Here is a 25740-nt window from a genome sequence, read left to right on the forward strand (position 1 = left end):
CCTAAATCTCTATTTTTATTTTAAACAAAATTCACATACCACTTTTTTGTAGAGGGGTCACTAATATGGTGTCCTCCAGATTTTGTTTGATTATAGCTCCCAGCAGACACATCTTGTAATTTATTTTTCCTCTCATCATTTATATTTTTAACCAATAGTTTTATCTTTATTAATCCTAAGACCTGCTACCTCACCAAAAACTTTTTATCTCTTGTGATACTTTCGTGATTGACTCTATTGGTTCATCTACAGAGTGGCTGGGGAAACCCAGCCAGATGGGCGGGTATAAATAATTTATTTTTTAAAATTATTATTATTATTATTATTATTATTATTATTATTATTATTATTATTTCACCACATCGTCTGCAAATGTTCTTAATTTATATTGCCTCTGTCCCACTCTTACTTATGGATTCATTGTTAAAACTGTGTTTCTGCAAGACAATCTTACTTGGCTTCGAGTGATCGCTAAAGAAGAAGAAGATACCTTTAATGTCTTGATTACATCTTATTATTTGCGCCAATACTTCTAAAACTATTATAAACAACAAAGGTGAGAATGGGCAGCCTTATTTTGTTCCTTTAGCTATTTCACAATTCTCAGTCAGGGCATTATTTACTATCAACTTAGTATATGTTGCCTTGACTCCTTTTATGAAAGTGTTTCCACAACTCATATATTCTAAAATGTTAAATTTACTGAATCTGAAGCAGTCGATAAATCTTTTTTTGTTCTCTCACAGTTTCCTATATTCTTATAAAGTTGGTTTTGTGTGGATATACATATTTCTGTATAGCATAACTCAAAAGCTTAGCAATTACTGAGCGTGATCCCGGTGGGTGCCATCGTGGCTGCCCCCCTGCCCGCACTGGGCGCCACTGCCCCGTGGGCAGTGTGCCACGACCCCAGGACGCACACCACACCATGTCCCCAGTACGCATGGCGCGCCATGGCCCCAGGACGCGTGCCAGCCCCGTCCCCACCTGCTCTCCGCCCCACCCCCACCCCACCCCCGGTACCGGAGCATGAAGCGCCGCCACTGACCTGCTGCCCACCATGCAACATCCACCAGCCACAGAGGGAAAAATACAAATGGTAGCAAATCATCATTGTCCTTTAGTAAGGCTTATGGAATACAGTTAACAGCCAGATAATGTATAAACATTTGCTACGAAGATATTAAGAATGCTGTCTGCCATTCGAGTTACTTCTCAAAAAGTACCATATTTTTTGCTCTATAAGACTCACTTTTTCCCTCTTAAAAAGTAAGGGGAAATGTGTGTGCGTCTTATGGAGCGAATGCAGACTGCGCAGCTATCACAGAAGCCAAAACAGCAAGAGGGATTGCTGCTTTCACTGCGCAGCAATCCCTCTTGCTGTTCTGGCTTCTGAGATTCAGAATATTTTTTTTCTTGTTTTCCTCCTCCAAAATCTAGGTGCGTCTTGTGGTCTGGTGCGTCTTATAGAGCAAAAAATGCGGTATTTCGGGGAAGCGAGAGGCACAGGAAAAGATTCCTGAAATAATAAAGAGCTTGGAGCATGTGAGGACAGACTGATGACTTTTCATTTTTCAGTAGTGAGAAGCTAGAATTAAATCAAGTTGGAAAAACACTAGAACTCAGCACTACCTGCTGAAAATGATGGACGATGCTTTGAATACAAACCAAAAGAAGGACAAATAATTTCACACTCTCTATATTTTTATTTATTTCTTTAAGATTTTTCACTTGCTCTTTGCCATAAAGCCCCAGGATGGATTACAATATATAATTAAAACAACAACAACAACAAACTGTTACAATAATTAAACAATTAGAACCACTCCAAAGAGAACAGAATAGTATGACATATGGAAGTCTGAAATAAGTAATTATTGTGCTGTGGGAAAAGAAGCGAAATAGAAAGCCACAGGCCTTGGATCCCATCCAAATATGAATATGAATATTATTTATTTGTGTAGCTGAAGCCATTACAAGAGACAAAAAATGAAAACAGAATAAAATGCATTACACAGTTATAATAAATATTAAACCAGGAATTCTGTCAGGGAAGGGTTTGCTCCTCTGAATAATCTAACTTATAAACACCACAAACTTTTCTCCTTAATATTGCCACTCTGATGGCAAAACAGATCATTTTTCAGAGGTGGAGGGAGATCTGATCCCTAATAAAAAATTAACACAACTATATTTATTCCAGGGTATTTCCAAATTCTTTTTTCTTTCTTTCATTTTAGAAATACCCGTATTTCTGCACCATAACTGATTTGTAGAATGGATCCTACCCAGAAATGGTTTTTGTCCCAACAGGAAGCCATGGTTCTGGTCCAGATTCTGCTGTAGGAAGTATTTATTAGTAAGTATTTTAGTAAGTATTTCACTTACTACTAAGAAGTAGTGCACAGCTCCTCCCCCACCCAATCCAAAGACCCCAAAGCCTACTGGATCTAGCCCCAAATTAAGCCTAATAAAATATATCGTTGAGAAGGTGACAGGGGAAGGAGATACTCTGTCGGCCTCCAACACCTGAACAAGAGAGTTCAATTCTGCAGGGGACTATTTATTAGAGTTCCGCCCTATTACAGATCTGATGTTTAGTGTTTTGTCGTCAGATGCTCCTTCGTGTTCAGATCAGGCCTCAGTAAAATAATGTAGCACTTGGGCATGAAGATGCAGCCCAGGAGCCCAGCACTGGAGACCAAGATGGAGAAGACCTGAACGGCTACCATGTACTTCCCCTTGGTGCTCAGGTAGGTGGGCACAAAAGACACCCAAACACTGCAGAAGACCAGCATGCTGAAGGTGATCAGCTTGGCTTCATTGAAGGCCCCAGGCAGCTTCCTGGCTAGGAAAGCCACTGTGAAGCAGATGGCCGCCAAGAAGCCCATGTAGCCGAGAGCAGCGTAAAACATGGCAACAGACCCTTCGTTGCATTGGACAATGATCTCTCCAAGTTGGGAGCTCATGTCAAATTCTGGGAATGGAGGAGAGATCCCTAGCCAGATGGTACAGATGAGACCTTGGACACTGGAGCAGGAAATGACAATGGAGTTGGCCAGACTCTTTCCCAGCCATCTCCTCACCCTGTTCCCAGGCTTGGTGGCCAGGAAAGCCAGCACCACAGTGGTGGTTTTTGCCAAGACAGAAGAGACAGCAACTGAGAAGATGAGGCTGAAGGTTGTCTGTCGGAGAAGGCAGGTCACTTTCCTTGGCTGTCCAATGAAGAGGAAGGAGAACAAAAATGAGAGAAGGAGGGAGATGAGGAGGATGTAGGTGAGGTCCCTGTTGTTGGCTTTGACTATAGGAGTTTCATTGTATTTAATGAAAATTGCCAGCACAAAGCCTGTGGTTAAGGATAAGAAGAGAGCAAGGCAAGCCAAGAGGATCCCCCAATACTCTTTGTAGTCTAGGAAGTTGATAATTTTGGGAATACATTGAACTTGGTCCTTGTTTGGATGCTGATCTTCTGAACATTTGGTGCAGTGCGTTGCATCTGAGAATGAGAAAAAGAGTGGCTTTAGTATTCCTTGCATCCATAACCACGTAGCTTCTAATACTTCTTGGGGGCGGGTAATGATCTTCTGGAGGTTAGGAAATAACGATGTGAAAGATTTAGTTTTATTTGTGTATGGAGTGGTACCTCTGGATACACATTCTTCTGGTTGTATATCCTTCAAGTTACGCACGCGGTAAACCCTGAAGTATTTTTCCAGGTTTCGCCACGCATGAATGTGCAGAAGCACTCCCTGCACTGTTCGCATGCGCAGAACAGGCACCTCTGGTTGCAAATTCCTCGGGATCCAACCGGAGCTCCAGAACGGATCCTGTGCCAACCAGAGGTACCACTGCATATTAAATTATCACTGTTGCACCCCTCCTTTCCTCCAAGGACCTAGAGTTGTCACACAAGATTTTTCTCACTTTTCCTCCCCTTGGAATGTAGGTAAAGCTGAGAGGCAATGACCTCCCTCCAGAGGTGTCTCTGCTGTCTTCATTCTCCCACTCTCTTTGCCTGGTGAAGACACATTTCTGTACCTTCACCTTTGGCAGCTAAGGTGTTTTGTTTTGTTGGAGATGATTACAAACTCCAAAGGTGACTCAGCTACAGTGGGTTGTTGTTTTTGAAAAGTATTTAAAATGTGTTATAACACTGTGGCACCAGATGACACTATAGAGTGATTTCCCATTATGATGTTTACAACACATTTTCCTGAAACTTTTTTTGTATGTCTAAATTCAGCCCTAGATGCTTGTTAAGAAATTGCTCTCAGATCTCAACAGAAAATGTATCTGAGTGAATCTTCGCCCTCTTTCTATTCCCCCAAGAAATGGCCTCTCCCTTGGAGTCACCCACCTTCCTGAGTGGAGATGGTCCCTTCCGCACACGGAGAACAAACATAGCAGCAAACCGGCTCCCCTTCTTGGATCACCTTGAAATATCCAGGGTGACAGCTTTCGGTGCATCTGGAGCAAGGCACAGTCTAAGCACAAAGAGAGGAAGGTGCATCAAGGGGACAATTTCTCTCTATGGAATTGGTTGATAGAGTCTGGATTTGGCCCAACAGCATCTCATGGACCACTAGCCCTGCCAGGACTTCTGGCACGTTCCTCAAAAACCTATTTGGTGTGTTTCCTTGCTTGTTTCAACATTCATTGTTCCTCATTTCTATACCTATATATGGTGTCACTGTCAAACCCAAATTTCCAGATTTCAAAATGGAATGTGGATATTCCATGTCCACTTCATGGATATGGGGCTCACAGTATGAGGGGGACACCCTTGTATGTCAGCTCCCACCCCTGCACTGGGCAAAGGACTGGAGTCCAAGTCCTGTGTGAATTATTCCACAAATTAATGTATATCAACAGATGCCATATAGAAAAAGTTCCCCCTACCTTGTTAAACCTCTGGGGCCACAAAATAGCATCTGGGTTGATAGTGAACTTTGTGTCAATGGATGTCTCTCTCTCTATACTCCCAACTTTCACTCTGGCACGAGACTTGTTGGGAAACACCACCCAGTTCACAAGGTCATAGTTGCCTGGCAGCTCCCCGTTCTCATCCAAATGCATTCCACCCATGGAGGTATTAGAAAACTGGGTTGCTCTTAAGAAGGGGTGAAGCTGGAATGAAGGTTGCTGAGAGTCACAGGCAGGCAGAGTGTTTTTGTTATGTGAATAGTGTCAAAGACCCCCTCGGTGGGTTACAAGGACCCCCAGTGGGAACCACTGATCTAGATCAGTTTGAGAGCCAGTCATTCCATCCCAGTGTACATTGAAGAAGAAGAAGAAGAAGAAGAAGAAGAAGAAGAAGAAGAAGAAGAAGAAGAAGAAGAAGAAGAAGAAGAATAGTAGTAGTAGTAGTAGTAGTAGTAGTAGTAGTTTGGATTTGATATCCCGCTTTATCACTGCCCTAGGGAGTCTCAAAGCGGCCAACAATCTCCTTTCCCTTCCTCCCCCACAACAAACACTCTGTGAGGTGAGTGAGGCTGAGAGACTTCAGAGAAGGGGTGAAGTGTTACTAGCCCAAGGTCACCCAGCAGCTGCATGTGGAGGAGTGGGGACGAGAACCCGGTTCACCAGATTACAAGTCTACCTCTCTTAACCACTACACCACACTGGCTCTCATCTTAGTGGAATGAAACATTGTAGAAGAACAGAAACAGTGCTAATTGCGACAATCACTGCTTCGTTGCACCCCTGGTGCTAATTTCTGCACATAGACACAAAGTTAGAAAGTTCCAATTATTTAACATCTTTGCTTTCAATAAGCATTTCCAGCATGTGGAAAAGGTCCCTGCGATGGCTATTCTTTTTGTCTTTTGTTTTATCCAATACACAGTTGGTTGGTATTGTTTTGAAACTTTCAGCACTTTTAATAATTCTGTTCTGTTGATATATTATAAACCAACAAGTGTTTACACACACACACACACACACACACACACACACACACACAGTATATAAAGATTAAAATAGAAAAAGCTCAATGAGTGTACATCACAGCATCATGAGGAAGACCTGCGTGACCAGAAGGCTTGTGTCCCTGCTCTGTCCGTGTTGCAGCTGCTCACTGAAGGCCAGCAGAGACAGAGGAGGAGATGCGGACACACCAAGTGGGTCTTTCTCAGAGCCCTAAGGAGTAACCACTGGAAAATGAGAGGGTCTTCTTCTGACATAACCATGGTGGGCAGAAATATTGCTCTGCACAAGAACCTCATCAATTGGATTTACATCAAAAAAGGACAAATTATTTGTCCCCATACTAGATCTTATTTCACAGTTGGAAGGATGGATTGAAGTTTGCAAAAAGGTGAAAGGAAATACCTGCCATGGCTGTAGACTTTGACACCCCAAACTGTCTGTTCCACTCATCCTCGGCATCCGTTTTGATCTTGATGAACATGCAGCATGTAAAGCGTGCGCCACGGCCTGGACATGGAAGTAAGTGCTGTAGCTGTCTTGGGACAGGGATCTCTCCAGCTCCTCCTGGGGCAGAGTGTCCAGCTTCTCCTTCTCGGTGCATTTTGTCCGACCTTTCACAGACAAGGTATGCTTCGCATATAAGCAATAAAATGCTTTTCTCCAAAACCAATAAAGGAGATATGAAGATGGTGTATAGTAGTCATGTATGGTTCTTTTTTTGGTCTTCATTACAAAAGAGAAGGAGCCATGAATGGGATGGAAAAACTCTGGACCCAAAAGTAAACTATAGTTGATATCATGAAAATCTGTTGTGATCCAAACTCTTGCCTCAGCTTCTTTATGGTATCTTTGTTGTAGGGCCATGACTGGTAGCCATCCTGTGTAAGTGTTCTCATAGTAAACAAATACATTGACTTGTCTCCATATCATAACTGGCACATTTGGCACAAGTGATCGATATGGATTGCTTTCTGATAGCCTATGTGTGAAGGTGACACAGATTCCATGGAGGATCATCTGAGATGTCAAGGCACCCACAAACCTTTCTCCATTCTCATTTTCTGGAGCAAAGAGGCCAACCCACGTCCATCCAAAATGCAGGAGCAGCTGGACAATCCCCTGGGACTGAGTATCTTCTTTGGGGAGCATCCGGTAGACAAAAGGGAACTGGGATTTATCATCCAGAGTCTGAGCATTAAAGCCATAACTGATCTAGTGAGGGAAGGGAGAGAATAGTGATTTGTTTTGGTCTCAAGGTAAAAATCTTGACTCCTCTGAAGAAAAATGAGGTTTTATGCCCTCCTTCATACCTGTGGGATTTTGTAGATGCCTGACATGGTCGAAATCTGTTTTGAGATTACAGAATTGGCCCCTTCAAGAACACCCAGCAGGTTATTATTCGCTTTTCCACAGGTATAGTTTGGGATGTTGCTTTCCCCACCCGAAAGCAGGTCTAGCATGACATCGGAAGTCATCCTTGCATCGAAAAAGTTCTCATAGAGGTTGTAGCCCAAGGTGATGTTGGGTAAGAGCCCAGGGTCCCCATTGATCTCCTGCATGGTGAACTGGAAGGATAAGATGTGCCAGTAGCGTCTGTCTGACACACTGCAATAAACAGATTAATAAAAACAATGTGAAACTGCTCTTCACCATTTAATGAAAATAACTATGATATGATCACCAAAGAACAGCTTGTACGTTTGTAGTGAGGGGTGAGAAGAGACATATCCTTGTTTCAAGTTGGAAATTAATTCCCCGCTTCAGAAGAGGTGTACTCTCTTCATTGAAGCAGAAAAACACACAACTTTAAAAAAACAAAACTGAATGAAGACATTCCTTTTTGAAAGTTTGTGGAACCTTGTTGCCAAGGTTGCTGTTGCTTTGGGGGTCCCTTTGTCTTCTTGCATAGATGCCCAGTTGCTGAAATGGAGAGCTCAGCCTGCAAGTCTATTCCCACCACCACCACCATATCCAGTCCTAGCATCTTCTTCCCTCACCTCAATGCATCCTTTTCATCCCTGATCAGATTCCTTTGAGCAAGCAACAAAGCAGGGATGACAAAGGGAAACAGGACAGGTGTGTTATAAACCTGTGGCCCTCCATATGTTGCAGGACTCCAATTCCCATCAGCCCCCAGGGAACATAGCCAGTGACCAGGAGTCAGAGAGATGAAGTCCAGCAACAACATGATGGTCCCAGTCATGAAATAGGGGCATTTTCCCTAGTAAGTAGGGAGTGGAAGTGTGTGTGTGTGTGTGTGTGTGTGTGTGTGTGTGTGTGTGTGTAAAGAAGCATAAGAGACACCAGAATACAGTTACTTACTCATCAAACCTAGTTAATGGGGGCTGAGAAAAGACATATGGAAATTGATCGTAAAATTGTTTTGGAGAGATGACCCCACTAACGAGGAAGTCTCCAGGCCGGAAGAAATTCTGCGCTCCCTTTTCTTCCCTGATCAGATTCAGATGGCATTTTGCCTTGGGGTTTCCAAAGACCCCGTGAGGCATCAATAGCAGCGGCAGAAGTAGCAACAGCAGGGATACCATTCTGGCTGTAGCTCCTGCACCTCTCCTGAGAGCCAGTGTGGTGTAGTGGTTAAGAGTGGTGGACTCGTAATCTGGTGAACCGGGTTCGCTTCCCCGCTCCTCCACATGCAGCTGCTGGGTGACCTTGGGCCAGTCACACTTCTTTGAAGTCCCTCAGCCCCTCTCACCTCACAGTGTTTGTTGTGGGGGAGGAAGGGAAAGGAGAATGTTAGCCGCTTTGAGACTCCTTCGGGTAGTGATAAAGTGGGATATCAAATCCAAACTCTTCTTCTTCTTCTTCCTGTGAGCTTATGCAAGGGAAATCTCATGCAAGACCAAAGCTGCAGTGTCATCACCCATGGAGCTAGTGGTCACTGACTTCAGAGTTTTTAAAGATCACACACACATCTCCCCCACTTAACACCTGCTCTAAATCTTGACTCACTCTGTCTCCGACAGAGATATTATTCCCCCAGGAATGATGCAATGAGTAACCTCATGTTGGCCTTGATTATGAAGCCTGGGCAACGTCCAGAAATCTCTCTTGGGCTTCAGCTATAGAAAATCACCATGATTTCTGTAATTACAATAGGAGGAAAGCTCCTCTCTGCAACATCCTGGAGCCATTCTGTGGTTTGAGGGGAAGCGACAGAGCTGGAGAAAAACATGTTTGTGAGGGATTGCAGATGCAACTCTCTGTCTGACATCAGCCATGTGTTTGCATGCGAGAGACTTTGGCCTGAACTTTGCTGACGATAGTATTAGAAGAGCACGACAACAGTTCCCTTTTTTTAACAGTTAAGATCAGCTTGACAGTGGAATGGTCTCCCTGGGGGGGGGGGGGAGTTTGGACTCTCCTTCCTTTGGGGTTTTTTAAAGGGGAGGTTGAACGGCCGTCTGTCATGGATGCTTGAGCTGAGGTTCCTGCATTGCAGGGACTTAGACTAGATGCCACTTGGGTTCCTCTTCCACCTCTACAATTCTATGATTTACACATATATACATACACCTGAGTCCAGTCAAAGAGTTCAGAGCTTTTGCATGACACAAGGGCCTGTTAGGATTTTTATCCACCCGTGCTGCTCCAGTACGTAGCACTAAGTTAACAACAACAACAACAACAACAATTTATTATTTATACCCCGCCCATCTGGCTGGGTTTCCCCAGCCACTCTGGGTGGCTTCCAACAAAACACTAAAATACAATAACCTATTAAACATTAATAGCTTTCCTAAACAGGGCTGCTTTCAGATGTCTTCTAAAAGTTTGGTAGTTATTTTTCTCTTTGACATCTGGTGGGAGAGCATTCCACAGAGTGGGTGCCACTACCGAGAAGGCCCTCTGCCTGGTTCCCTATAACTTGGCTTCTTGCAGCGAGGGAACCACCAGAAGGCCCTCGGCGCTGGACCTCAGTGTCTGGGCAGAACAATGGAGGTGGAGACGCTCCTTCAGGTATACTGGACCAAGGTATATCATGTTAGTGTCTGAGAGTGTGAGACAGGAAGTCTCAGCACTGTTGGAAGTTTAGTTTCACTTCTGTGTGTGATACTGTTCTGTACTGCTGCTGAGAGAGCACAGACATGCTGATGGATTCTTTGTATATAGACTGTAAAATAGTTTAGAGCTACTAATTGACTCTTCCTTCTGCTATGAGATGCCAGAAGACAAGTGTGCTCCTTTCAGGAGGGAGGGGTTGCTTACTGCCAGTCTCTCTGGACTGAGGGAGATTTACAGCCAGAGAGTGACCATCGGAGAGATGCCCCGGTGTCTTGGGAAGTTGGCAGCCTTCCAACAGGGTCCTCTCAACTCCAGACACCAACCGCCAAGCTCTGGCCCTCAACTGCCTTCTCATTCACATTCAACATTCGCTTTCAAACTCCCAGCCAATCATCACTCGCCACCAACATTCCGGTTCTCTCTCCCAGGGCCGGCCCACCAATGAGGCGAGGGGCTGCAACCGCTTCAAGTGGCAGGATCCACAGGGGCAGATCTGGCCTCCAAGGGATGCATTGCCTGCTGCTCCTGCCACAGTGGCAACAACAGCTGAGGCATTGCCCCTTCGAAGCCAGATCTGCCCCTTCCATGGCATCCCTGCCCATGCTGCCGCTTGGTGAGCAGGAGGGGCTGCTGGTCTCCCTCCCCCTCGTTCCCAATGTAGCTCTTTGTTCCCCCCTTGTTTCCAACCTAGATCTTCACTCACCCCGTCTTCCTTGGCAGGTGGACACCATTTTGTGGTTCTCCTCAGGTGCCAAAATGTCTTGGGCCAGCCTCTGTGACTGATCCTTAAGGAGGCTGTGCTTATGTAAATAAAGGCCCACTTTTCCACTTAAATCGTTGGTCTGCTGGCGTTCCTCTGTAGAATCAGGAGATTCATTTGGGAGACCATGAAGGGAGAGGAAATAAAACCCTACCGAGGAAATAGGGGTGATGTATTTGAAGGCTTTATTAACCCAACCTACAAAAAAACCACCATAAAATAACACCCACTCAGGTTAGGAAGCTATCGGATTATTAGATTGATAGATATAGGCAAGCTCTAACACTTACACGGGTTTCTCAGTTAGGAGAAGGCAAGCAGTTTTAATTAAGAGTAGAAATCCAGTAAATGAGAAAAACATCACAGGAAGACAAGACGGCAAGTTTCCAGCAGGGTCCACAGCATGCCAAAAATGAGAGAGGGCGCTTCCCTTCCACGTAGATGAGGTCAGGTGTTTTTGAATAGCCTGCCCACCCCATGTAAAAAATAATGATGATCAAGTGTCCTCGGTTTTCTAAATATTCTCCTCATCACGCTCTACACAAAAGCTTTGACATCCTTAAGCGATGGAACATGCACAGGGACCGATTCTGAGCGTTTTGCTCCATCTCCAAGAAATTAACCAAAAAGATGCACGTGTAGCAACCGGTGGAAGTGCCAGGTTTTGAAGTGGAAGACCCGCCGGGTCTGATGGCACATGAACCCAAAAGCCTTTGAGCTTTGCCAGTTACCTGAGGTTTTCGTGGCTGCCTTCCCGGGACTTCCGGGGTTCCTCCTAGCCACAAGGTCCCCATTGAGAAGGCGCACTGAGAAACCCCCAGGGTAAAAGTGAGGGCTGCAATGGAGTGCTTCCACCCAGCGCTCCAGCCAGCCACGAAAGCCTGCCCTTTCCCAGGTCACTCCATTCCCTATCCCTTCTGCTCCAACATTCAGCATCGAGTCGCAGGACCGAAATTCGGCTGTTTCAGGTCCTCCCACCCCACTGCTATCCCTGGCCCCAAATGGTGTGTTGTGCGTTTCCCAAAGAGGAGGGTGGGGTTATGGGCAAGGGAGTGGCGGTGGGGCACTGGAGGTATAAATGACTGACGACATTGAAAAGCTGGTATCACTGAACCTAAAGAGTTTTAACTAGCTTCTGAATAAATGTGCAGTAAATTGTTACTGTTTGGAAATTTAATTGCGTCCTTAGCTGCAAGTTTTGGTGTTCCCTCAAGCCAGCAGATCCACTCCCCCCTCCCCGGAAAAAATGCATGCGATGGGGCCATTTTTACTTCACAAGGATCCATGCTATGAGGATCCTATAGATGCAGAGCTCCTTCAAGGCTGTGTTTTCTTATTGGGGGTGGGCTGGGGAGGGAGTGCATTTGTGGCAACTACAGGAAACTACAGGAGGTGCCTCAACAGGAAGCAATGTAGGGATCCAGGAAATTGCAGGCCTTAACAGCTGCTCTGGGTAAATTGATGGAAAGCATTAATAAAGATAGAACTACCAAATGTATAGAAGAACAAGTCTTGCTGTAGAAGTGCCAGCATGGCTTCTGCTACTGAAATAGTTCTTTGAAGAGTCGAGCAAGTAGATACAGAGAAGGGGATGATCCAGCTGACATTGTGTAGCTCGGTTTTGTGAAAATGTCCCCCATCAAAGACTCCTGGGCAAACCTCTGCTTGGCCGCTGTGAGGAGAACCATGCAGCCCAGGACTCCCTGCACCTCTGCCCCCGAAGGTATTCACTTCCTTGGTGTGATGACGAAGCAACGTAAATGAATAAACGACGGCAAAATAAATGCCCCCATGTGGCAAAGCAGGTAAGAAAGGGGATCCATCCTTGCGGTCATGGATACTCACACTGAAACCAGGAGACAAACAGGATGGGATCACAGAACAGCAGCCTCCACCTTTTTCACACCTTGGACCCACCTTTCACCAAAGAAGGATCCATTTCTTAATTTTGTGGGGTGCTAGTGCCGCTGTAGTGACCCACCTTGAGACCGAGACACAACCTGGTAAAAGGGTAAGAGAACTTCCTCATGCAGCGCACAGTTAAACCACGGAACTCCCTGCCACCGGAGGCAGGAACGGCCACCAACTTGGATGGTTTTAAAAGAGGATTAGACAAATTTGTGAGGGAGGAGTGGGCTATAGATGGCTCTGCATACCAGTTTCTGGAAACCACAGGAGTGGAGAGTTGCTCTTGTGCTTGCGGGTTTTCTATGGGCCCCTGATTGGCCCCTGTGAGAACAGGATGCTGGACTAGATGGTCCATTGGCCTGATCCAGAAGACTCTCCTTACGTTTTTATGTTAAGACGAAATGCCAGACAACATGGAGCCTCTAAGGGCAGCTGATTTCTCAACCCCACACATTATCTAGAGGACAGTTTGCATGCTGGTTGGGTCCATTGGCCCGGTCACCTTTGCCTGTGGTTGGGCCTGACAGGCTAAGAAAGCTCATCTAATTACAGTGGTACCTCGGGTTAAGTACTTAATTCGTTCCGGAGGTCCGTTCTTAACCTGAAACTGTTCTTAACCTGAAGCACCACCTTAGCTAATGGGGCCTCCGGCTGCCACCGCGCCACCGGAGCACAATTTTTGTTCTCATCCTGAAGCAAAGTTCTTAATCCAAGGTGCTATTTCTGGGTTAGCGGAGTCTGTAACCTGAAGCGCCTGTAACCTGAAGCGTATGTAACCCGTGGTACCACTGTATTCATACATTTCTTCTTGGAAGGTGGTAGGCTCTCCTTCACTGGAGGTTTTTCAAAGGAGTCTGGGACGCCACCTGTCAGGGGTCCTTTTGCTGTGATTCCTGCACGGCAGGGGGTTGGACTAGATGACCTTTGGGTCACCCTTCCAACTCTGTGAGTCTATGACCACCAGAGACACAAGTCATTTAAAAGGTAGGACCAATGCACCATCTCAAGTTCTGAGTGTTTCTAAAAATTCCCCAGAGTTTCCCCCGTTTTAAAAAATTACCACTGATCTATGGTTTCTCTTCCGGCACAAGTTCAACGCACTGAACATTTATGTGGTGCTTCAAGTGATAAGCGAGGCTGTTGCTTCGGCTGAAGCTTTTCCCGCACTCGGAGCACTGGTACGGTTTTTCCCCCGTGTGGGTCCTCTGGTGCGAGGTGAGGTTGATCCGCTGGCTGAAGCCCTTCCCGCACTCCGAGCACTTGTAGGGCTTCTCCCCGGTGTGGATGGTGCGGTGCAGAGTCAGACTCACCCTCTGACTGAAGCTCTTCCCGCACTCGGCGCACGGGTACGGCCTCTCCCCCGTGTGGACCGTCCGGTGGCGGGTGAGGTTGATCTTCTGGCGGAAGCTCTTCCCGCAGTCCAGGCATTTGTACGGCTTCTCCCCGGTGTGGACCCTCTGGTGCTTGTACAGCGTGGAGCTCTCGCTGAAGCGCCTCCCGCACTCGGAGCACTCAAACGGCTTTTCGCCCGTGTGGATCCTTTGGTGCCTCAGGCGGCTGTTGCTGCACCGGAAGCTCTTCCCGCACACCGTGCAGATCCACCACTCCTCCCCTGTGTGGACTCGCTGGTGCCGAGTGAGGTGGTACCTCTGGCTGAAGCTCTTCCCGCAAACCGAGCAGATCCACCACTTCTCGCCCGTGTGGACTCTCTGGTGCCTGGTGAGGCTGTAGCGCCGGTTGAAGACCTTTCCGCACTCAGAGCATTCCAGGAGGGTCTCCCGCTTGTTGATCCTCTGATGCCTTCGGACGCTGGGCTTGCTCGCCATACTTTCCGCGCACAAGGGAGGGAGCGCCTGCATTTCGTTCCCATCCCAACGTTTTTCTTGCATCGGGGCTTCGTGGAAGTTGGCTCCTTCAAGCAAGACACCCTCCGCCTTGCAAACCAGTTCTCGCGGCTCCAAGTCACTTCTCTGCTGTTTGGCAATGATCCCGCTCTCCATCGCTTCACCTGAAGGGAGAAAGAGGAAAATGAACCTCACGCCACCAAGCAAAAGCCCAACTCACTTCTACAGTGGTACCTTGGTAGTCGAACGGCTTAGTTGTCGAACAAATCGGCTCCCGAACGTCGCAAACCCAGAAGTGAGTGTTGCGAACGTTCTTTGGAAGCCGAACGTCCGACACAGCTTCCATGGCTTCCGATTGAGTGCAGGAAGCTCCTGCAGCCAATCAGAAGCCACACCTTGGTTTTCAAACCATTCCATGAGTCGAACGGACTCCCGGAATGGATTAAATTTGAGAACCAAGGTACCACTGTATATCCCAGTTGTATCATAACTTTTTTATTTGAAACTGTGATGCGACTACATTTGGAGTATTGAGTACAGTTCCGGTTGCCACACCTCAAAAAGGATATTGTAGAGCTGGAAAAGTTTCAGAAAAGGGCAAGGGGATGCAGCGACTTCCCTTTAAGGGAATGTTACAGCACGTGGGACTTTTTAGTTTAGAGAGAAGATGAGTAAGAGGCGATATGGGAGAAGCAAATATGGAGGAAATGGGCAGAGAAAAGCTTTTCTTCCATTCTTACAACACTGTGGGCAAATTAAATCTGCATACCGCTCTTTATCGGAAGATACCAGGGTGGTTCACAACAGAAAAATACAAAATGAGAACAATGAGTACATAAGGAAACAAAAACAAAACGAAGAGCTCCCCTCCTACAAACACATTTTAAAAGTCATAGCATGTTAATCAGCCAAACACCTGATTGGAGAGAAATGCTTTTCGCCTGGCGCCTAAAGACATGTAATGAAGGTGCCAGGCAAGCCTCCCTGAGGAGAGCATTCCGCAATAGGGAGCCACTGCAGAAAAGGCCCCGTTCTCATTTTGCCACCCTCCAGGCAACCCTCCATCCCAACCCTTTTCTTGCGTTGGTAAGAAAGAGATGGTACCTGAATAAGTGCCTCCAGAGGATGATGATCGCAGGGTCCAGGTTGGTTCATAACTATGGGCCTAACCCCACACAGGAGACAGTGATGGCCTCCAACCTAGATGGCTTAGAAAGAGGACTGGACAATGCCATGGAGGAGAGCTCCAGCTATCAATGGCTACTAGCCATGATGGATATGTTCTGGCTCCCATCAGAGGCAGCAATGCTTCTGAGTACCAGTTACTGGAAACCACAGGAGGGAAGAGTTGCCCTTGTGTTCGTGTCCTGCTTGCAAGTTTCCCATAACAAGCATCTGGTTGGCCACCGCGAGAACAGGGCACTGGATTCCATGGGCTTCCAGCCTGATCCAGCGGGCTCTTCTTACATTCTTAAGTCTGGATAACTGGTCCATTGCCTGTTTTTGGATGGCATTGTACCCCCACTCATCACCCGAGACCCAGTGGCTAAGAGTGCCTTGCACCAGCTTCAGCGGATGGGACAGCTACAGCTGTTTCTTGACCAGGACAGACTGACCTCTGTGACCCATCACTGCATAGCTTCTGTTAACAGGGGAAAAGGTGAGCCTTACCCAGAGAGACCAAGTTCCCATAATTCTCCACCATGACCTCCCACTGCAGAGATCTTTGGTCTGGATGCAGCAGAGCCCACTCCTCCTCTGTGAAGTACACAGCCACCTCCTCAAAGGTCACCGGGCCCTGGAAAGAAGAGGAAAAGAAAATGCTCATCACAGCTAATGGAACAATTTAAAAGAGAGAGCTGTGAGCCCTACATACGCAGGCTGAGACCCTACCTGCCCACAGACTGTCTCGCCAGAGTGGTGAATGCTCTAGTTATCTCCCGCTTGGGCTATCGCAATGCGCTCTACATGGGGCTACCTTTGAAGGTGACCCGGAAATTACAAATGATCCAGAATGTGGCAGCTAGACTGGTGACTGGAGTGGCCACAGGGACCACAAAACACTGGTCTTGGAAGACCTACATTGGCTCCCAGTACGTTTCCGAGCACAATTCAACGTATTGGTGCTGACCTTTAAAGCCCTAAACAGCCTCGGCCCAGTATACCCAAAGAAGCATCTCCACCCCCATCGTTCAGCACGGACACTGAGGTCCAGCTCCAAGGGCCTTCTGGTGATTCCCTCCCTGCGAGAAGTGAGGTTACAGAGAACCAGGCAGAGGGCCTCCTGAGTAGTGGCGTTGGCCCTGTGGAATGCCCTCCCATCAGCTGTCAAGAAAATAAAGAACTATCTAACTATCAGAAGACATTTGAAGGCTGTTTAGGGAAGTTTTTAATGTTTGATATTTATTGTGATTTTAATATTCTGTTGGGAGAACAAGAAGAAGAGTTTGGATTTGATATCCCGTTTTATCACTACCCTAAGGAGTCTCAAAGCTGCTAACAATCTCCTTTCCCTTCCTCCCCCACAACAAACACCCTGTGAGGTGAGTGAGGCTGAAAGACTTCAGAGAAGTGTGACTAGCCCAAGGTCACCCAGCAGCTGCAGGTGGAGGAGCAGGGAATCCAACCCGGTTCACTAGATTACAAGTCCACTGCTCTTAACCACAACACCACACTGGCTGGGGAAACCCAGCCAGATGGGCAGGCTATAAATAATAATATATGATGATGATGATGATGATGATGATGATGATGATGGTGATGATGATGATGTTACAGGGGACTGGACTAGATGACCCTTTGGTTCCCTTCCAACTCCACAACTCCACAATTCTATGATAAACCTTTGAAAGGGACAGAGGCTCTCCCTGCAAGATCCAGAGTTCGCTCAGGGACGCTCAGATCCTTCTCAGCTTTGGAACATCCTTTGATTGGGGTTAAGAGACACATCCTTTCAGGCCCACAGACGTGTACAGGTGATGGAGGCACCCAAGTTGACCCTCCTTCCTCAGTTCCCCAGTTCTTCCGCTCCTACCTGTCCGGGCAACTGCGCAGCAACCATTTCCGCTCTGTCACACATTAAGGAAGGGCTGAGACCATCCGCCAGAGGAGCTTGGCTATCTGTGAAGGAAGAGAAAGGAAGGAAGTGGAAAGGAGGCGAGATGCTGCACCCGCCACCTCAGTTGTTTCTCAGTCCTGAACTGCCTGGGGCTTAATTACCACATTGGCCCAAATATAAGCCACACTTTTTTCTCTGACAGTGAAAAGTTAAAGTGTGCCCCCTCCTTCATGTGCCCCCTCCTTGAGAGGTCTGGAGGGTGGCAACATAAGAACGGGCCTTCTCTACAGTGGCTCCCCATCTATGGAATGCTCTCCCCAGGGAAGTTCGCCTGGCACCTTCATTATACACCTTTAGGCGCCAGGCAAAAACGTTCCTTTTTAACCAGGCCTTTGGTTGATCCAATTTCCATCCTATGCCCTTTTAAAATGTTTGTGTTTTTGTGGTGGGTGGGGCTATTGGGTGGTTGTTTTTATTTTTATTAGGTACTTTGTGGTTTTATATCTTGATTTTATTCTGTGAACCGCTCTGAGACTCCCGGGTATAGGGCAGTATATAAATTCAATTAATAATAATAATAATAATAATAATAATAATAATAATAATAATACAATTATACAAAAAAACTTGGATTCCCACCCCTCACCCCAGTTTTAAAAAGGGCTGGAGATGAGGGCAAAATTCCCACCTCCCCACCCTTTCACCACTGATGGAAGGGAAACTTAAAAGTATGCAAGTTTCCCATTGGGGCATGGGAGGGGCACCGTGAGAAAAGGATGGTTCATTACGTGGGCAAGGCTATTCTTACATACCCACCTTCCCATTTTATCCTCACAACAACCCTGCAAAGCAGGTCTGGCTGCGAGGCAGTAACTCTTCTTATGTCCTAAAAAGCAACGTCCAGATTCTAGGCAACCCCCTCGAGAGACCAAGATCAAGCCAAAATGTGCTCCCAATTCCTCCTTACCCAGCAAGGTAGAAGCATCCCCTCCAACGCCCCCCGGAATGGCTCCTCGGAACAGCTGCCTCCTCCTCCTGCTGGCTGGCGGGACCTTATCTACTTTGGGGGAAGAAGGAGCCCCTTTTCTCGTACCTTGAACCTGAAACAAAATGTGGGGATCCTCAAGTGGGGAATGGAGAAAAGGGATTAGGAAGAGGGATTTGGATGGGAACTTCCATCCAACTGTTGGAATCGGTTTTGGCATAGAGTTCCTCAGCAAATAGGTAATGTGATTCTAAAAGAAATATTTTACAAGCTTCTGTTCCACTGTAACAGTGTCGTTAAGCCCGGACATTGAGGTCCAGCTCCGAGGGCCTTCTGGCGGTTCCCTCGCTGCGAGAAGCAAAATTACAGGATATCAGGCAGAGGGCCTTCTCGGTAGTGGCCCTGTGGAACGCCCTCCCATCAGATGTCAAGGAAATAAACAACTATCTGACTTTTACAAGACATCTGGAGGCAACCTTGTTTAGGGAAGTTTTTAATGTTTGATGTTTTATCGTGTTTTAAATATTCTGTTGGGAGCTGCCCAGAGTGGCTGGGGAAACCCAGTCGGTTTTATGTATGCATGCATGCATGTATGTGTGTATGTATGTATTTTTATTATACCTAACACCACCACATCTTACCTGGATATACAGAATAACCAATGTTGCTTGTGGAGGTGTAAAGCCACAAAAGCTGGGGTATGGCATATACTCTGGGCATGTCCCAAAATCAGAAAATTCTAGGAAGATATGGCGAAGGAAACTCAAGTAATAGCTTGCTATATTTTTACCCATGGATCCCCCAATTTTTGCTATTCAGACACATTAAACAAACAACCAATAGATAACAGGGAATGAATGCAACACCTCATAACTGCTTCTAGAATTATTATTTTTGTCAAATCTGGGTGGGGTAGGGGAATGAGAAGACCGTCCATGACAGAATGGATAATGAAAATCAGGAACACAGTGAGCATGGTTAAGCTAACGTATGCGGCAAAAACCAGAAAGGACAGAAAACAATATAATGTCTTTATTGAGAAATTGAGTCTTTTAATATAAAAGTACTGGAGCAGTAACATGCAGGATAAGGTAAATCCATTTGTGCTACTAATTGATTGAATTTTGCTCCTGTCTCGTTAGTTTTAGATACCCCTTCTGCTTTTGCTTTATTTTATTTGGCCTCTGCTATTAAACTTTGCTTTCTTTTATTATAACAAATTAATGGGGCGGGCAGGGGGAGGAATTCCAGGGGGTTGGACTCTGGCTCCTTCCCAACTCCCATGATTTAAAGAAAGCGCTCTCACCTGCTCCCTTTCTTCCTGCCTCTTCTCTTCCACCTGGCTCAGGAGGAAGCCTTCTGCCAGGGCCACTGCCTGGGAGCTGGTCTCCGCTCTGCACTCCCTGACCCAGCTCTCCATCTCCGGGGGGAGGATAGTCAGGAACTGCTCCAGAACCACCAGGTCCAGCATCTGGGCCTTCGAGTGCTTTTCCGGCTTCAGCCACTGGCGGTAGAGGTGGTGGAGGCGGCTGCAGACCTCGCGGGGGCCCTCGGCCTCCTGGTAGCAAAACGCCCGGAAGTGTTGGCGCTGGACGTCTGAGCTGGCATTGCCCTCGCCCAGGATCTGCTGCACGTTCCTTTCCCAGACCTCCCCAGTGCTCCCAGTCTGGGGGACGTAGGGGTCCTTTCCTCCCCAGGGAGCCACTGAGTCTGGCTTTTCCATCTCCCAAAGTTCCCAGAAGGAATCCAAGGATTGCCTTGTTTTTGTTCCCAAGCCAAAGGCTTGATTGGCGTTGGAGGGGAGGGCGTCGATGTCCGGCAAAGTCTGCAAGCCCCCCTCTTGCACACGCCTAAGGGAAAGATGCTTTGCTAGGAGCGAATGGTGACCCCGGCTGGAACCTGTAAAAGACGGCAGAGACTTATAAGCAGCCAAGACAAAGTCCCGTCCCCGTAGGCTGGATGAGGTAACTGTTAGGTGGATTTGTAGCTGGTTGACTGACTGAACCCAAAGAATACTCACTGGTGGTTCCTTGTCATCCTGGGGGAAAGTGACAACTGGGGCGCCGCAGGGTTCTGTCCTGGGCCCGTTGTTGCTCAACATCTTTATAAATGACTTGGGCAAAGGAATTTGAGGGGAAGTTAATCAAATTTGCAGATGTCATCACATTGGGAGAGGTAGCTATCACTGAAGAAGGCGGAATCGGGATTCAAGGTTCTTACACTTGGGCAAGAATAACAGCTGCACAAATATGAGATTGGGGACACCTGGCTTACTAGTCATACATGTCAAAAGGATCTAGGGGTCTTAGTGGACCGTAATCTTAACAAGAGTCAACAGTGTGATGCAGCTGGGGGGGGGGGGTTAATGCTATTCAAGGATATCAACAGAAGTCTAGTGTCCAGATCAAGGGAAGTCATAGTACCACTCTATTCTGTCTTCGTCAGACGACACCTGGAGTACTATGTACAGTTCCGGGCAGCATAATTCAAAAAGGATGTTGTCAAGCAGGAACGTGTGCAGAGGAGGGCAACCATGATGATCAAGGGTCTGGAAACCAGGCCTTATGAGGAACGATTGAGGGAGCTGGGCAAGTTTAGTCAGGATAAGGGGAGACTGAGAGGAGATATGATAGCCATCTTCAAATATCTCAAGGGCTGATGCATGGAGGATGGAGCAAGCTTATTTTCTCGTGCTCTGGTGGGACAGTCTCCCTGGGAAAGCTGTGGACTCTCCTTCACTGGAGGATTTTAAGCAGAGGTTGGGTGGCCATCTGTCATGGATGCTTTAGCTGAGATTCCTGCATGGCAGGGGGTTGGGCTAACTCTACCATTCTATGATTCTATGAATTTAAGGGACTAGAGGTAGAAGAGGCAGTGTGGTGCAGTGCTTAGTGTGTTGGGTGTGGAGGTGGGAACATAAGAAGAGCCTGCTGGGTCAGGCCAATGGCCTCTAAAGTCCAGTGTTCTTTTCTCATGGGGGCCAATCAAATGCCTGATAGAAACCTGCAAGCAGCATCTGAACAGAATGCTTTCCAGCAACTGGCATTTGGAAGCACTGATGCTTCCAATTGTGAAGGGAGATCATGGCCACTGGGCCCATCACCTCCTGGCAAACAGAAGGGGAAGAAATGGAGGCAGTGAGAGATTTTACTTTCTTGGGTTCCATGATCACTGCAGATGGTGACAGCAGCCATGAAATTAAAAGATGCCTGCTTCTTGTGAGAAAAGCTATGACAAACCTAGACAGCATCTTAAAAGCAGAGACATCACCTTGCCAACAAAGGTCCGTATAGTTAAACCTGTGGTTTTCCTAGTAGTGATGTATGGAAGTGAGAGCTGGACCATAAAGAAGGCTGATCGCCGAAGAATTGATGCTTTTGAATTCTGGTGCTGGAGGAGACTCTTGAGAGTCCCATGGACTGCAAGAAGATCAAACCTCTCCATTCTTAAGGAAATCAGCCCTGAGTGCTCACTGGAAGGACAGATCCTACTTTGGCCACCTCATGAGAAGAGAAGACTCCCTGGAAAAGACCCTGATGTTGGGAAAGATGGAGGGCACAAGGAGAAGGGGATGGCAGAGGACGAGATGGTTGGACAGTGTTCTCGAAGCTACAAACATGAGTCTGACCAAACTGCGGGAGGCAGTGGAAGACAGGAGTGCCTGGCGTGCTCTGGTCCAGGGGGTCACGAAGAGTCGGACACGACTAAATGACTAAACAACAACAACAATAGGTAGCCCTCTCCACTTTGTCTACAGTAATCCTCTTTCAAAGCCATCCGGGAGCCACTTGGCTCCCCCCCCCCCAAGAATCATGGGAACTATAGTTTACCCCCTCACCGAACTACAAATCCCAGAACCCACTCAGTCATGAATCTGGCACCATCCCACACTCCAACCTACCCCAAGGGGCAGTTGAGAGGTTTAAAACTTGGGACGGGAGGCCTCTCTTTGGAGAGAGAAAAAACAAACTGTAAAAAATCAAGACCAATCAGCAACAAAGGAGGCTAAAACCAGCTTTCTGCTTGCCAACCCCACAGCGAGAGGTTCTGCCCTTGAGCCCCAGCCCCAACCGGTGCGCTCCCCCAACACCTATTTCTCTCCTCCTAATGCAAACTGGTTTGATACTGGTTCCAGTGCAAATCTTTTGTTCTGACGCTGGCAGCCGGGAGAGGAGGTGGGAGAGGGCTGGCCAGAGCAGCCCACCTCTTTTTGGAGGAAGGGAATAACTGGAGTGGGACGGGGGGGGGGAGCGGGGAGAAGATCTCCCCCACCCTTTCTCCCCAGCCAAGCGCCTGGTACCCCTCCCTCCTTTTGTCTCCACCCGCTGCTGAGCCTTTCCCCTCTTCTCCCCACCCCCACCTTTGCAGCCCGCCCCCAAATGAATTTGCCACTCACCTGCTCCCCACTCCCACCCCCAGCTTGGAGGAAGAGCCAGCCTGAGTGGGTGGCTGGGGGGTCCCGGTGGTGGTGGGAGGAGGGGAGAAAACCCCCAGGCTGGTTGGATGCTCTGTGCGCCGCGCAGCCACCCGCCCCCTCCTTCCCTCCCGTGCCCCCTCCCCTCCTCCTCCTTGCACGCCTCTCCAGGAACCCAGCCTCGCTCGCTTTAACCCCTTCCTCGCCGCGGACCCACACAGAGAGGGCCTCCCTCCCCATCGCCCCCCACCCACCCCCGGGATCCCTTGGCAAATGCCCGGAGAGCAGCCGCAAGAGGACTTTGCAGCTGGGGACGCGGCAGAGGGGCTCCCCTTCTCTCCAGGATCTTGCATACAGAAGCCCACCCACTCCACTCCCTCTGCCTGCTGCCACCCCCACCCCACCCCACGCTAAGGGGTCCACCGCGGCTGCAGAAACGCCCTTGGGGCTCTTTTTCCATAAAAGAGCAGCCCCGTGACGTGACGCCCCCAGAGGCTGAGCCTCCTGAAGTGAGCTGGGAAAGGAATCCAGTTTCTTGTGTTGCAGGAATTTATGTATAGGTTGAGGGGGGGTTGCCCCTCCAGCAGATATCATGCACGTGCAGCCCACTACCAAAACCAGCGCAATCACTTTTGTGACTTTTATGATTTGTCGCCACAAAACACTTCATCACAGTTTCTTCCTATCTATTCAAAGGGCCTTTGCTGCACAATACCAAATGTAAGAATTCACTGATCAATGTATCTATGTACTGGCTCACTGGAAAACTTCAGAAATTCATATAGACAGGTGAGCTCAGCTCCTCAGCAGCCCCTCTGCCTGAGGGATAATTCCTGGCATCCTGATACCTGAGTGCCAGACAGGTAGCCATTCCAGAAGTAACAAACCCAGATGAAGGGTGTGATTAACTTAGTTGGGAAACAGGGAAATGTAAATATCTTTTTTGTTACACTTGATAGGTGTTTGGTGGAGGGCAAGGAGAACCATGGGGCAGGGTCCAGGATGCTCAGATTACTGCCACCAGACCTCCCCTTTCATGATGTAACCGTGATGTATGAGTGATGTGGTTTGGGGGGGTGTAACATGGGGATTAGCAGCTAATAAAAGTTTGGGTTCTCTTTTGTTCGGGGCTTCCATCTTGTTCCACCTGGTGGCAGGTGGGAGTCCTGTCGTGACAATCTTCAATAAAGACCAAGCCTACTAGCTGCTGTTTTACTCTGGTATTCCTGGCTGGTGTCCTTGTTTTTTGTCCAAGTGAGCCGATACCTCATATCAAGACACAAGAGGGGATGAATCCACAAACCCTGGGCCCCAGGCATTGGGGGTGGGGGGAGCAGATCTTGGCAAGATCCCAGATCTCATGCCCGAGATCCCCATAACCTTCCTAATCGGCCAAAGTCTTGCATGCTAAGCTCTAGTTCGGTGTTTCCCAACCTTGGGTCATCACCAGCTGTTTTTGGACTACAACTCCCATCATCCCTAGCTAGCAAGACCGGTGGTCAGGGATGATGGGAATTGTAGTCTGGAAAAAACAGCTGGAGACCCAAGGTTGGGAAATGCTGCAAGTCTAGTTGGTCTTCTCCCGGTTTGTGGGGGCCTCTCGTGTTTTGTTCCCCTCCAACGTTTCTCCGATGACAAGAGGCACGTCCTAATCATCCTGGTCATTTTAATATTTACACCCCACTCTTCTGACTGGGTTGCCCCAGCCACTCTGGGCAGCTTCCAAGATATATAAAAACATAATACAACATTTTTTAGAAAAACCTTCCCTATACAGGATTGCCTTCAGATGACTCAGGGGTCAGATAATTCCATCCCCTCCAACATTCCTCCGATGGAAACACGGACGTCCTAAGGAAAAGTTGGACCTTCTCGGATCAAATCAGAAACCAGGGCGGCTCCTCTAAAGCAGGGACTGTCCCTGGAAAACAAGGACACTTGGAGGGCCTGACTACTGGGAAGTTTTTAATGTTTCATTTTTTTTTACTGTGTTTTTAATATTCTGTTGGGAGCATCCCAGAGTGGCTGGGGAAACTCAGCCAGATGGGCAGGGTATAAATAAGAAATTATTATTATTATTATTATTATTATTATTAAGGCACTTTCCAGATCCGTACTTTCCAGACCCTAAATGTTACATCTGCTGTGTTTGCAAAGCCGACTGGTTCTTATCTGCTACTGGGGCAGTTTTGCGGTTCAGGGAAGCCATAATGAAGCCTTCTGCCTAAAACCTTTGCTATATGGGAGGGGAAGCAGTTACAGGAAAGCAAAGGAAATTGTTGAAAAGCTTGGAAAGGTCTGTTAATAACAGCTGCCCACTTGGGTCCACGCAGGCCTAGATGCCTTCTGGCTGGCGATCCGATGGATTCCAGAAAGACGAGGGGAGATCCCCTTCTTCTAGAGCCCAAAGACTGAAGCGGCCTTGATGAGGGGCCGTCGTTGAGCCACTTGGTCCTTGAGGTTCATACACAGTACAAAATTGTGTGGAGATGGAAGATGTCCCAAGGGTCACCTAGTCCAACCCCCTGCAACGCAGGAATCGCATCTGTGTTATATATTCTGCATGCACAGAATCATAGTTGGAAGGGGCCTCATCTGGTCCAATCCTGCTCTCCAGGATTCCCCAACAGATTCATCACCCAATTCGTGTTTGTTTGTTTGTTTGTTTGTTTGTTTGTGAAACTGAAAAAATAACCTCCATGTCGACCGAAGTTTGAGAGAACCTCCTGGAGGTTATTTTGTCAGATTCCCTCAGAAACAAAAAAAAGGGGGGGAGTGAGGAGTCCCTCAAACCTCAAGTTTAATTTCGACCGTAGCTAT

General features: G+C 47.6%; 2 protein-coding genes across 4 annotated transcripts; both read right to left on the reverse strand.

Moving 5' to 3' along the window:
- Positions 1-1686: 1686 nt before the first annotated feature.
- On the reverse strand, positions 1687-10813 carry LOC310756636 (vomeronasal type-2 receptor 26-like). Of its 3 annotated transcripts, XM_083601091.1 has the most exons (5): positions 10156-10813; positions 7239-7481; positions 6331-7140; positions 4358-4484; positions 1687-3496 (listed from the first exon to the last, which is right to left on the reverse strand). In XM_083601091.1, the coding sequence occupies exons 2-5, from the start codon at positions 7401-7403 to the stop codon at positions 2598-2600; spliced, it is 2001 nt and encodes a 666-aa protein (XP_083457217.1). In that variant the 5' UTR covers positions 7404-7481; positions 10156-10813; the 3' UTR covers positions 1687-2597. The 3 variants fall into 3 exon arrangements, with proteins under 3 accessions (XP_083457217.1, XP_083457216.1, XP_083457218.1); XM_083601090.1 differs by lacking the exon at positions 10156-10813 and having other exon boundaries at positions 7239-8194; XM_083601092.1 differs by lacking the exon at positions 10156-10813 and having other exon boundaries at positions 7370-7426.
- Positions 10814-10873: 60 nt separating this feature from the next.
- On the reverse strand, positions 10874-23034 carry LOC310756933 (zinc finger protein 213-like). Its single transcript, XM_083601891.1, has 6 exons — positions 22903-23034; positions 19813-20405; positions 18489-18621; positions 17498-17583; positions 16135-16261; positions 10874-14627 (listed from the first exon to the last, which is right to left on the reverse strand). Exons 2-6 carry the CDS (start codon positions 20227-20229, stop codon positions 13687-13689), a joined length of 1704 nt encoding a protein of 567 aa, XP_083458017.1. The 5' UTR covers positions 20230-20405; positions 22903-23034; the 3' UTR covers positions 10874-13686.
- Between the last annotated feature and the right edge of the window lie 2706 nt (positions 23035-25740).

The sequence above is a fragment of the Podarcis filfolensis genome (genome assembly GCF_964270895.1).
Source record: "Podarcis filfolensis genome assembly, chromosome: 2".
In the NCBI taxonomy this organism is placed as follows: Eukaryota; Metazoa; Chordata; class Lepidosauria; order Squamata; family Lacertidae; genus Podarcis; species Podarcis filfolensis.